The 12,948-nt window shown below is 41.3% G+C and overlaps 1 protein-coding gene across 5 annotated transcripts in view; it reads left to right on the forward strand.

Annotated features, from left to right (window-relative positions):
• The first annotated feature begins 7,266 nt into the window (after positions 1–7,266).
• The window catches only part of LOC135260837 (neuropilin and tolloid-like protein 1), a 45,063-nt gene continuing 39,381 nt past the window's right edge, over positions 7,267–12,948 (forward strand). For 2 of the 5 annotated variants that reach the window (XM_064346458.1, XM_064346459.1), the window contains exons 1-4: positions 7,306–8,122; positions 9,068–9,121; positions 9,387–9,521; positions 10,732–10,980. In XM_064346458.1, coding sequence (XP_064202528.1) covers positions 8,095–8,122; positions 9,068–9,121; positions 9,387–9,521; positions 10,732–10,980 — 466 coding nt within the window. In that variant the 5' untranslated portion in view covers positions 7,306–8,094. Of the gene's footprint in view, positions 8,123–9,067; positions 9,122–9,386; positions 9,522–10,731; positions 10,981–12,948 lie in introns of all 5 variants that reach the window. The other 3 variants (XM_064346463.1, XM_064346462.1, XM_064346461.1) reach the window with 3 other exon arrangements.

Genomic DNA, 12,948 nt, shown 5'->3' on the forward strand with positions numbered 1-12,948 from the left:
CTGAAGAAACACAAGTCTCTCTGAACTGTTAAGTAGGAAAACAGTTTATACATCGATTTATTGGTGAGTGACGGGATGTTTCTAGATGAAAAATATTGATCTCGGATCTGAAATTCAATGAAGAGGCTTTATCACAGGGGGTCCTGTGCGGGTGCGTCGTTTTGGGCACCCTGTGAGCACAGAGTGCATGCATAATATGAAGACAACACTAGGGCTTAGTGTGTTACTTGTGGTTATGCAGTGTTGCGCTGTTGTGACTCCCACAGCACCTGTGGGCTTGTTGGGGAGGGGGGGTGGAGGGGTGACATTCTGAGGGGAGGGCAGGCGGAGGGGTGTCATGCAGCGCAGGTCTGTGCCGGCTTGCAGCCAGGGACTCTGGGATTAACACTACAAATCTCTGAGATGGTGACAGCGAGAAGCTGACTGGTTAAAACTGGCGCACACAAGCGTGACCGCAAACGTACGGCGCAGAGAGGCACATGCGCACACACACCTGCACGCGCACACACACACACACACAGACACACACGAACACACACACACGCAGAGACAACTCCAGCCACATGTGGATGAATGAGGATGTGGTTGTTTTTAGATAGACTTTCAGATGTCACAATATAGGTGTCAGAAGGCCATCATTCTCATATTACTGTTTTAATATAAATATGTAGTATGGCTGTCCTCATGACTGTCCATCAGGGGATTTAAAAAGATTCCAGGGCAAAATATGAAGCATTTTTCACATTTAAAACTGCTGAGTGTTTGAAATTGCAGATTACAGCTGGCTAATGCACCAATTAGGAAGCACGCAAATATTTGCAATCAGTCAGGATGCAAAGTCTCTTCATAGTGTTTTGTTCAATGAAGTGCAAACTTCATTACAAAGGATATTTCACGTGATTCTATTTGTTCGTACATGTATTGCAGTGCATATGTACCACTGTTTGAATGTGCATTAGTGCATGTGCTTGTACACGCGTAGATGTATTTGCATGTACATGTGTGCATGTGTTTGAATGTGTATACCTGTGCATCTCTGGGGGCAAAAAAACATCTGTTTCTTTATTATGGAAGTTACAGGCAATCATCTGGTAGGGAGAAAATGGAGGTTTCACCAGAGATATAGGAGCCAGCAGGAAGCTGAATTTATCTGCAAGCACCCACAACTCCCTCCTTAGCTTCTGAATCTAATCTGAGCATGCGACGGTGACTTTGCTATAAACTGATTTATCTGTGCTGTTTTTTGGCTGTCGAATAAGCCTCCTGATAATTGTTGTTGTATTTTCGTTCTTGTGCCTGTAGGATAATGCATAAAAAATTTCTAGTCTCGGGTCTGTGGCGCAGCAAGAAGAACCGCACCTCTCAAACTTTACAGTCCGCTCAACATCCTTGGCCTCCTTATCGCCCAGTTCCTAAAGAGTCCCTCCTCTCGATCATGTCTCTTCTCTACTCAGGCCCCCCCAGTGGTGGAATGCCCCCCCCCCCCATCCCCCACTGCAGTCAGGACAGCAGGAGTCACTGCCTGCCTTCCACTGCAGGCTGAAAACACACCTGTTTACACTGTGCCTTGGCTCAACCAACACACATCATAGCACCACACATTTTATTGGTATACACCTGGTATCAGATAGAAAAGAAAGCTAATGACCGAGAACTCTGCAGGTCCCTTGTCGACGGCCTATACCCCAGTAGGGGTGCCAGGCGTAAGTAAGTAAGTACACATTTTATTAGCTCTACGGTACCTATAACACCATGGACCTGATTTACTAAGACCTTTAGCATGTGCAAAAACCTTTTAGCACACTCAAAACTAATTACACAACCGATGATTGGTGCGAAAACCAATACCATGACCAATCATTGGTCATGGTATTGGTTTTTTTGTGTGCTAAAAGGTTTTGCACACGCTAAAGGTCTTCGTGAATCCGGGCCCTTTGTCCTCTTACCCAGTTGCTACTTAAAGCGCTACATTCTCAATCTTGCTCTTTCACCTTCAGTGACACTTACAGTCATGTTGTAAGGTTATGTGTTCACACTGATGGCAGCAGCTATGCTTTTTGCCTTAAACGTTTTAAGAATTCAATTCAACGCTTTATTGCCACATCAATGTAGCAGTTGCTAAGAATTTGTCAGCGTGTGCCCACAGAACATAAATTATAGAAAGGCAGACACATCCTAGTTTCATGAAACAAACCTCTCCCTTAGAACCCTGCGCATAGAATAAGTGGATACGCTTATCATAAATGCTTAAGCACTTGAAGCAGAAAAGATCAATTAAAATGATTGCACACATGTTGGTTGCATGAGTAGCAAAGTGCCAGGTAGATTCAAATATTAATCCTATTGCTCAGTCCCATGTCATTAAGTGCTGTTGTGAGGCATTTAAAAAGCATATTTCCTCATGGTATATGCTTTTCCTAAAGCGTGATGTTCTGGACTTTACAGTAATCTCCTAAATCCTTTACCCAGGTGGAGTGGATGAAAAACGGGAGTGGCTGGGTATGTGTGGTCATGAAAAAATTTTCTGCTAATTTTGGGTGCGGTGCATAACTACGCTTATGTAACTTGCTGTGGATAACAGTGTCTGCTAAATGCCTAAATGAATGTATATGCAACAGTTGCTATTCTTTAGTCGTGTAAATTGTATGTGACACCACTAAAAGCCTCCTTGCAATGCACACCTCAATCCTAAATCTTTTTTTTATTGTGTTTGTTTTGTTTCTATTGGAACAAGCAATATTCATCAATAAAACAGTGTTTACTGGAAATTTTAGCTATGAGTTGTAAATTTGTTTTCACTCGGAGCACATCAGCCTATAAATGCACATTTACAGGGCACAGGCTGTTCTTTCAGAAAAAAGAAACAGGCCTTTTAAAATTTCACCCTCTTTTTTACTCTGCATCTTCTCTGTGCCCCTGGAGGAAATACAACATGATTTAAATGGGCAGAAAACAGAAGAAATGATTCGATCCTGATCAAGTGTATCTTTGTGGCGCTGCTTAAAATGGTCACGCAAATGAAATCCAAAGATTAATTTGTCCTGGAATTTGCTGTTATCATGCAATAGCAGTGGGGCATGTGGCAGAGAGAATTTATGTGACTAACTCTCAGGAGGTCAGTTTGGATGATCCAAATATATTACCCCGTATATTCTGGCAGCAATGTGTGGTGTAAAATCACCCAACCCAGAAGGTTGCAGGCTTAATTCCCAGGTGGTTCGCTGCCATTGCTCCTCTGAGCCAAGCACTTAACCTGAGTTCTTTCAGCAAATATTCACTGATATAAATAAATGCAGCTGTGCAAGGCCCCTGGAATAAGGGCATCCTCCATAAATATGCTGTTTTAAATCATCATTAGAATTGGTCAAAAATGCACTGGGCCTTGTTCGCCAACTGCTGCTTTAGCCCTGGACAGGGCCAGGGTTGTAATCCCACTGTAAACTGTGTGGCATTAAAACTGGACAGAGGACCTTTCTGCGGGTAATTCCTCTGAAGCTATCAGGAGATAGTTGTGGAGGGATGTGTGTCAATCACTCCACCTGTGTGATGACACACACCTGGGGCAGCCAGTTGTTCTGACTTAATCATTTAGTCTCATCCTGGAAAATCCCCCGGTGAAATCCCCTAAAAAGTGTCACAGCAGTCATTAGGTGATCAGCTGTCAGTTTTCAGCTGTCACGATTCCATTGCTTTTTTTATTTATTGGTTGTGGACCACTATCGAGGCCGGAGAAGCACATAACGCCGTCTTTACCGGAACCTTCCATCGCCTCTAAATCGACAGGAATGCTCAGTGGACACATACCCGATTCCATCATGTATTAAGACTAAATCAAAACGCTGTCCTCCGGCAGAATGCATTTCAGCTCCATTTATGTTGACCCCAGTCACCGATGCGGTTTATGCTGATGCAGACGTACAATTTTTGTGACTGCAAATGAATGTCTTACAGACCTGCCTAAGGATGGGCCAGCTCCATCTGCAAGTGTCTTAGAGATAATATGAACATTTTAAAATGGAACAAGTCCAGCATATGCCCCTATTTTTTCCTAGCATACCAGGCAGTCAAGGGATCAGCCCCAGCATGCCTCCACAAGATATTCAAACCCTACATGCCAGCCAGACCCCTCCGTTCTGCTACCTCAGGACGCCTGGCACCTCCCCCTCTTCGCACCTGCGCTTCCCGAACACGTCTCCTGTCTGTTCTGGCCCCACGATGGTTGAATGACCTCCCCGTGGAGGTCAGAACAGCTGAGACACTGACCCACTTCAAGCGACGACTGAAGACTCACCTCTTCAGGCTGCACCTCTCCCCATCCCTCCCTACCTCCCTGTAAATGACTGTAAGCTTAGGGTTGTAACTAGGTAGCTGTTTTGTACTTAGTTAATGCACCTGTCTTAACTATTACTTGTATTTTTGCATAGACTGCGTTGTTGCTGTTCTCGTTTGTGTTAGTGTTAAACAGTTTAACTTTTAGGGTCCAAGTTGAACTATGCGGTTGTTCCCTGCACTTGGACCGGTACTTCTCTCTAAGGTTTTCGTCATACTTGTTCCTGGTTATGGTTATACACTTTGTTGTACGTCGCTCTGGATAAGAGCGTCTGTCAAATGCCTGTAATGTATTTTTTATGATACCAAGTCCAGTATGTGCCCTGGTTTTTTTATGGTACCCCCATCCCATCTGGGTAATTCTCAAGCAACCATGACGGAGGGCTTCTGGCATTTGACTTGGATCATAATTGACATCTGGTACCTGTTGGGAGTACTAGGATGAAACAAAGTTCTCTTCATAATGAGAATCCACAAAGAAAATCTGTAATTCATTTAGACTGTAGACTAAGTAGTGTGACGAAGCTATCCTGTTGCTCCATGTATTTCAAAAATGGATACAAAAATGTTAGAGACAGAGGAGTATGTGTGGAGAATCCCACTTTTATTTCAAATGAGCTCTGGGGAAAATAGGCTTCACTGGGTTTCACGAACACAAAGCAGAAAAGCACTCTGAATTAATTAGGTCTCATGACTAACTCTCCTACATACAATGTTCTCTGATCCCTAGATAGATGTGTGAGCCTATAAACTGTGCGCATGCACGCACACGCACACACACACACACACACACACACACACACAACACAAACCCGCACTAAACCTGCATTCAACACAAGTGTGGAGCAACTAACATTTAGCTTCCTGCCAGCCTGAAACTTCACACATCCCTCAGTTCAAATCACCTAATCTAAACGTACCACTTTCATAAACTCATAAGCCACTGATGGAACAGATGATGAGCCAACATACAGTGTTTAGCCAATGTCTGCCAGTCCGGGAGATCCCCTTATCCATCAAAAACCTGCCCTCCCTATGCCCTACAGAGGAAAATGTCCAGTGTTAATTCAACTCTACCAGAGTATATTTGTATCCTATTGGGACCATACTGTATGAACTCTGTAAGCATTCATTTAACACTGAACATTTTACTGTGAACCAATGTGTGTGACAAATTAAAGGAAAGCCTTAAATACATGAGTGAAGAAACATAAGGAATGCAGATGCTTCCATACGGTTGTACTACATGATACAGTTGAGCAATTAACATCCTAGCATGCTCTGTGGCATGTATAAAAATGCTGAGCAGGCCCAGTTGACCACAATTTTGGATCAAGATAGCAAGAGGAAAATATCTAAATGACTTTGAAGGAAGGCTCATTATTGGATCACAGATTTCAGAAGCTTCAGTCACACAGACTGCTCAACTGGCTTGTGTTTCAATAGGAACAGCGACTAAAGTGACATTTGCGTTTAGATCTATGGGAAAGACCTCAGTAAATAAGGCTGGAAGTTGTGGTCAGAAACACACATTCGATGACAGTGATGCTCATGCTTTAGTGTGATATGTAAGGAAAACAGAAGAGCAACTCTTCCTCAGTTGACTGCGAATGTCAATGTAGGACATGATAAAACTGTCAGCAAGAACAATACTTTGACAACTACATAGAGAGGGACATTATAGTAGGGTTGCAGTGCATAAACCCCTCCTTGCAAAGATGAATGCAGATTTGAGAGTTCAGTGGTGCAAAAACCATACGCAATGGTTGACAGAGATGTTGAAAAAAACTTATATAGTCAGATGAGTCATCCTTCACCATATTCTTCACAAGTGGGCGAGTGCATGTGTGGCGTACACCAAAAGAACGGTATAGGCCTGAATGCTTGACCCATACCGTGAGGGTTCTTTTATGCTGTGGGGGACCTTTTCCTGGCATGGTTTGGATCCACTTGTCCCCGGGGGAAGGGTCACTGTAAGTCAATACAAAGTTATTCTGAGTGATCACCTTTATCCTATGATAAAACATTTCTATGCTGATGGGAGTGGTCTCTTCCAGAATTATAATGCCCCCATCCAAGGACACTGAATGTTTTGATGAGTATGAAAATGATGTGAACCATATGCTATGGCCTTTGCAGTCACCAGATCTCAACCCAATTGAACACCTATGGGAGATTTTGGACCGACATGTTAGACAGCGCTCTCCACCACCATCATCAAAACACCAAATGAGGAAATATATTTTGAAAGAATGGTGTTCCATTCCTCCAGTAGAGTTCCAGAGACGTGTAGAATCTATGCCAAAGCATATTGAAGCTGTTCTGGTGGCTTGTGGTATCCCAACACCCTTCTAAGACAATTTTGTTGGTATTTCCTTTGATTTGTAATCTGTATATATATGCTCCTGCTTATAGGAAAACTTTTAAAGTAATATTAAGCGCGATAAAAATTGCTTTACCTTACAGCAGAAAACATCAAGTAATTTTAATTTATGCAAAAATGAAATATGAGAAACATAGCAGCACATGATGACTGGAAAGAATGTGTCAAATGGTTTGCTTTGACAAAAATGCAAACTTATGAGTATTATTGACTATTATAGGCCTACGTTCTGTTGACACGTTCAAGTAAATTTATATAGCTTTTGTATATTTTGTTAGTTTCTAAGAATATAAATCAGTACGGTAGCCGACTTAACTGCTATTGCTGTCTTACTTCAGAATTAATCTACTAATGATGCTTCAGCTGATTTTAACCACAAACTAGCCCACTGCGTTTCATCGTGAATTTTTAGGTGCAGGTGCAGTCCATCGATTTTGAATACGTGCGAGTTTGGCTTTTACTACAGACTGCCTCGTGTTTCCCCCCCTTCCCTTTCCATGCGGGCAATTTTTTCATCCTGACCATTCTCTTCATATTTTCATCATGCTGCCCATCTGATGTGTTGGACAGCTGCGTCTCTTAGAAAATAGTATTTTTTTTGTCCCAACGGGATCCCGCGATTTAAATTCTGAATTGCATTTTTTTTTCAATCCTTTTTTTCTGCCAGTTTCATATTATGGTTATCCCTATGTCTCCCAAAATCCAGAGAAGTAGGATGCGCGGGCTAACCAACTGATAAAGGGAAGCGGTAGCGTGTTATTCACTGCGCTAGCGAAAACCGCTGGCCGGTCAGAGAGGATGCTTTGCTTCGCTGTCAATCGTCAGAGAAAAGGAGCGAAATAAACGCGAACCTGTGCGTCTCGAGTTGAGCGTCGAACTTGTGTCTCTTGCGAGTAAATAAAACCATCAAGAAACCTGTTCGTAATGGATTTCCTCGATTTTAAGGGATCGTTACTGACGTAGGGATTGAAGAAGGATAACCAAATCCCCTTTTATAAATCTTTTCTTTAGAAGATTGCAAAGGTGGAGCGATTAGAGAACGCTGATGACGGACCTATTAATCCCATCAGTGCATCGAAGGCACCGACAGCGCTTGGGAACGTTTGGATGGGAATCAGGCGAATGTTTAGACGCGTTACAGTTTTATATGAAACCGGTGATTAATTGTCTCTTCTTATCCTGGAATGCTGAATTTTTACACATAACTTTATTTTCCATTTGCCAGGGGGATTATCTGTAATATTATACATATCAGGTGCTGTTAAAATGATCTCTTTTATCCAGTTTTGAAATTTCTCAGTATATCAAGCCTTTCCACCAGGGAGTGTTGCCTATCTAAATGGAATTAGTTGAGATTGAAGTCCCTTGTCAAAGGAATAGACATGGTACATGGGCGCAGGTTGCTTCACGGTGAGTGTCCCTTTTCAGTTCGTTAAACTATTACACATGTTCACTTTAAAGCTTCGGGTAGTGCTGTACGGACGGAGCGCACCGTTTGTCTAGCGTTTCCATTGTAAACCCAGTGTTCTTTTCCCGTGTGGTCGATGAACAAACATCGTCAACAGAGAATAGGCTACAACATGCGGCGTCTTAGGTTCCCGTTTCTTCCTTACACGTACTGTATTACTAGCTGACCGGAAAAATGAAATCAGTCATTTTTTAATGAAATCATCTATGTAGGAGAGAAGTTGTCATTTTCTATTTGAATAGGCTAGTTTCAGACTGACCTCTATTTAAACAAATGGTAGAAGTTTAGATAGGCTTTTGCTAATTCATTCTGCAAAGGTGTCTCATCCTTTATAACACCCACATTTTGCTATTTAACTTATTGTACAACGTGTTATTATACGCATTAGTGAATAATGTACGTTCTGTTCATCTCCCTAAATCGCTTATGTGTAATTGGAACATTTTAAATGTCTAATACAAAGTCTGGAAAAAATATTTTTGTGTTCATCCAGGTTAATCTAAAGTATTTGTCACTGTAGTTTCACATTTGTATAGTTCAGTGGGTTTAATCACCTCAATAGGGGATACAGTGAGAGACCATTATTCTTGAGCATTGTATAATTATGATATACGAGTTTCCCTTGGAAATGTGTAGACTGGTTAAGTAGTATGTTAGCACTCAAATGTATTTGCGCAGCAACAATAAATAAATAAATAAATAAAAATAAATCCCAGGACAACCTATGTTGTAAAGAAACTGATAGGAACTGATTTTGTAAATAAGGCTTCCCCTGTAGACATCATCGATGTGCTCAGTTGCCTGTACTGCGCTCTCCTCTTGAAAACCGAAGAGAGACACCTCTTTAGTTTTGTTTCCTCCAATTTTCCTTTCGTCTTTTGTCGCAGTTATTGCGAGTCTCCTCGTACTTGGGTTGTCCGGGGCAACGAAAAAGACAGCAGGTAATGCATCCGTCTGTTCAGATTTACCATCCTGCAAGTAGCCATGACGTCTGCTACTGTAATTCATGCTTGTTGTTTTGATTGATGTTGCTTAAGAAGATGAATAAAGCATTCACACGTGGGATACGCCATTAATTACAATGTTTAATATTCAGTGGAGGCGGCCTTCCATGCGCAAAATAATATAGTAACCTCTGCCATTTTAACTCTGCTGGCGTTTCCTGTGAGCAACAAGATGCAAGCTAAAATTTTCTGTGTTTCGCAGTGACAAACAACTCCGGTGTGCAGCCGGCAGGTCAGTGTGGTACCTGGGTAAAAGAACCGGAAGGAGGGGTATTCACTTCTCCCAATTACCCCGAAAAGTACCCCCCAGAGCGAGAGTGCATTTACATTCTTGAAGGTAAATACAGGCTTTCTGTAAACACGTCACTGCTATCACTGGAAAACATATTTCTACTTTAGCTTTATTCAGTTTTGGGTTTTTATGCCATATATAGTGAAATTTAAATGGAACGTGAACTTTTTTAAAGGTGAAACTTAGAAAATTAAGGTTGTGTTCCAACTCTTAAGGGAAAACTCATTATGCAATGCAAAGACACATTAGGCCATGCACTCCTTCATAGATAGACGATAGCATATTACTTTCAGCTTATTTAAATGTGTAATGTATTACCATACTCGAGTGCTTTTCTGATTCATTATCAGTACTACGAATTTGTTCTAAAACGGTTAGTATGGGATCATTTTTTTGTTGTAAAATCAGCAATTTGTGAAATGTTTGGACAGTTTTGTGACAACAAGGAAGAACTGTGAACTTCATGACACAATATCATATGTTATTTATTCTTTTCAGTAAAAGGCTTGATGTTCTACAGAATGCAGATATAAAGATCACATTGCAGAATTTCTGTAGAGAAAACTGTGGAATGTCCACCCGGATATATTAATATTCTCTATCATTGTCTTCTAGCTTCATGTTACCCAGCATGGGGAATGATGTCAATGGTATCTTAAGGTTGCTAATTGTGAATCTATGCTTAATTAAATGGTATTCCATTCAAGCTTCTAGCTTCAAATTTATGAATTGAACTCACAACAGCAATATGAAAACGTAACATCCCCATAAGGTACTATATTGCTAAATAAGTTACCAGATGTAGTTGGTGATGTAATTTTTAGTAACAAATAAAAAAGTTACCTTTGAGCAGTCAATCAATCTGTTCAATAAAGTTTGTTATATTTGTCCACTTTTGTTAACCTGAAACAAATGTAAAAATGTTTCTATGGAATCAACTGTCAATTTTTTTTACAGGCTGAGTAGTGGAATTCTACATTGTGAGAAGCATATTTATTTTTGCCTACATTTTATGCTGATGATATCAACAAGAACCTAATATGTATGTAAAAAAGTGTAAGACACTGTAGATAAGAGTGTCTGCTAAATGCCTGCAATGTAATGTAATATGGGTCCGGTTAATCCCAATGTCTTTTTTTCAAATAGAATCATTTGAACTCAAACTGTGTTGAGTAAAACCAGGTAATCATATTCAATCATGTTTTTATCCGATTTACCTTTCAGTGCCTTACCTGTTATGTCTCCTCCATTTCAGCTGCACCCAAACAGTGCATCGACCTGTACTTTGATGAGAAGTACTCGATAGAACCCTCGTGGGAGTGTAAATTTGACCACATCGAAGTTCGGGACGGTCCTTTTGGCTTCTCTCCGATAATAGGGCGCTACTGTGGCCAGGAAAGCCCGTTGTACGTCAGGTCCAGCGGTCGGTACCTGTGGATAAAATTTGTTGCAGACGGTGAACTGGAGGCCATTGGATTTTCTGCAAGATACAATTTCACCCCGGGTAAGAGCTTTAGCGTTCCATTTTTATTTTGTGATCTCGTTGCATGAAATGTGTAAAGGTTACGAGTGCCATGAACTGTGAGCACATAATAAACAACACACATAGAATTGTGATACATGCCAGTAATCATATACAGTACACAACACACAAGAACATATAGTGAGGTGTTTCAAAAGTCTATGCTTGTGCTGAACCCACCTTCTTGATTATTATTTGAAGCATTGAAAGGTGCCTAAATCTCACACAGGTAAGTACATGACAAATTTCCACTCTTCTTGTGAAAAGAAGGTACTTGTCTGTATGTGCATTGCAATGCTTAAATACACTGGACCAAGAGAGGGAAGGGGAAGATTCAGAATGTTGGTCACAAGTTATTTCAAATCATTTCCATCAACAAGGCAGATGAGGTTCAGGAGCAGGAGCCTGTTAGCCTGTTTTTTTATTGTGCTGGCAGAAAAATAGTGCCCAGAATACAAATAAGGAGGCAAAAGCAGTAGACGAAATGGAAAAGTATGTATGGCTTGAAATGAAATTAAAATGCATCCCATTCAATAATGTTCAGTGATGTTGTTTAATGGCATGTCTCACACTGTTACTCACACCACTGGCTACAGTTAATGTCTCAGAATTTTTATGTTTATGAAAAAATGGTTTTCACAAATACAAATAGTTTAAGAATACAGCAGATACAGTGCTCTACATAGTTTTCAGTGGAAAGGAAGATCTAAATGGGATTTTTAGCACCACTTTCCAAACAGGAAAACGGTAACCATGCACACACCACACACTTACACACATTCAATACTTCTTTCTCTGTGATTGTTCAGAAGTGAAAAAATTGGGGGGAAAAAGAGTAAAAAGGGTGTTTAGTATTTCTTCATTTTTAGCCGTGGTTGCTGATATTAAGACTGGTACGAGTATCATTAACCCATATCGTTAGACCAGTTACACTACATTTCCAAAAGTATGTGGACACCTGAACATCACACCCATATGCACTTGTTGAACATCTCATTCAAAAACCATGGGCATTAATATGGAGTTGGACCCCCCCCCCCCCCTTTCTGTAACAGACTCTACTCTACTGAGAAGGATTTCCAGTAGATTTTGGAACATGGCAACGGGGAGCCATTGAGCCACAAGAGCATTAGTGAGGTTGAGCACTGATTTCTGAGCGTAAGGCCTGGCTTGCAGTTGGCATTCCAATTAATCCCAATGATGATTGATGGGGTAGAGGTCAGGGCTCTGTGCAGTCCAGTCAAGTTCTACCCCACCCCAACTCAGCACACCATTTCTTTATGGACCTTTCTTTGTGCGTGGGGGAATTGTCATGCTGAAACAGGAAAGGGCCTTCTGCAAACTGTTGCCACAAAGTTGGAAGTGCACAATCTCTAGAATGCCATTGTATACTGCAGCATTAAGATTTACCTTCACTGTAACTAAGGGGCATAACCCAAACCATGAAAAACGTCCTCAGTACAGCCCCGGGCCACTACAGTTGGCACTATGCATTCCGCAAACCCAGATTCATACGTCAGCCTGCCAGATAGTGAAGTGTGATTCATCACTCCAGAGAGAATGTGTTTCCACTGCTCCAGAGTCCAATGGCGATGTGCTTTACCCCACTCCAGCCAATGCTTGGCATTGCGCATTGTGATCTTTTGGGGCAGCTCTAGCAAGGAGGAAATTTGACAAACTGACTTGTTGGAAAGGTGGCATTCTGTGACAGTGCCACGTTGAAGGCCACTGAACTCTTCAGTACTACCCATTCTACTGCAAATGTTTGTCACTGGAGATTGCATGGCTGTATGCTTGATTTTATGTGCCTGTTAGCAATGGATGTGGCTGAAATAGCTGAAAACACTCATTAGAAGGGGTGTCCACATTCTGTTGTACATCTAGTGTATCATTTAACTCATTTCACACCTGATAAATTCATCACGTGCAGTATACATGTACATGCAAGTA

This window comes from Anguilla rostrata, chromosome 8 (assembly GCF_018555375.3).
Source record: "Anguilla rostrata isolate EN2019 chromosome 8, ASM1855537v3, whole genome shotgun sequence".
Lineage (NCBI taxonomy): Eukaryota > Metazoa > Chordata > Actinopteri > Anguilliformes > Anguillidae > Anguilla > Anguilla rostrata.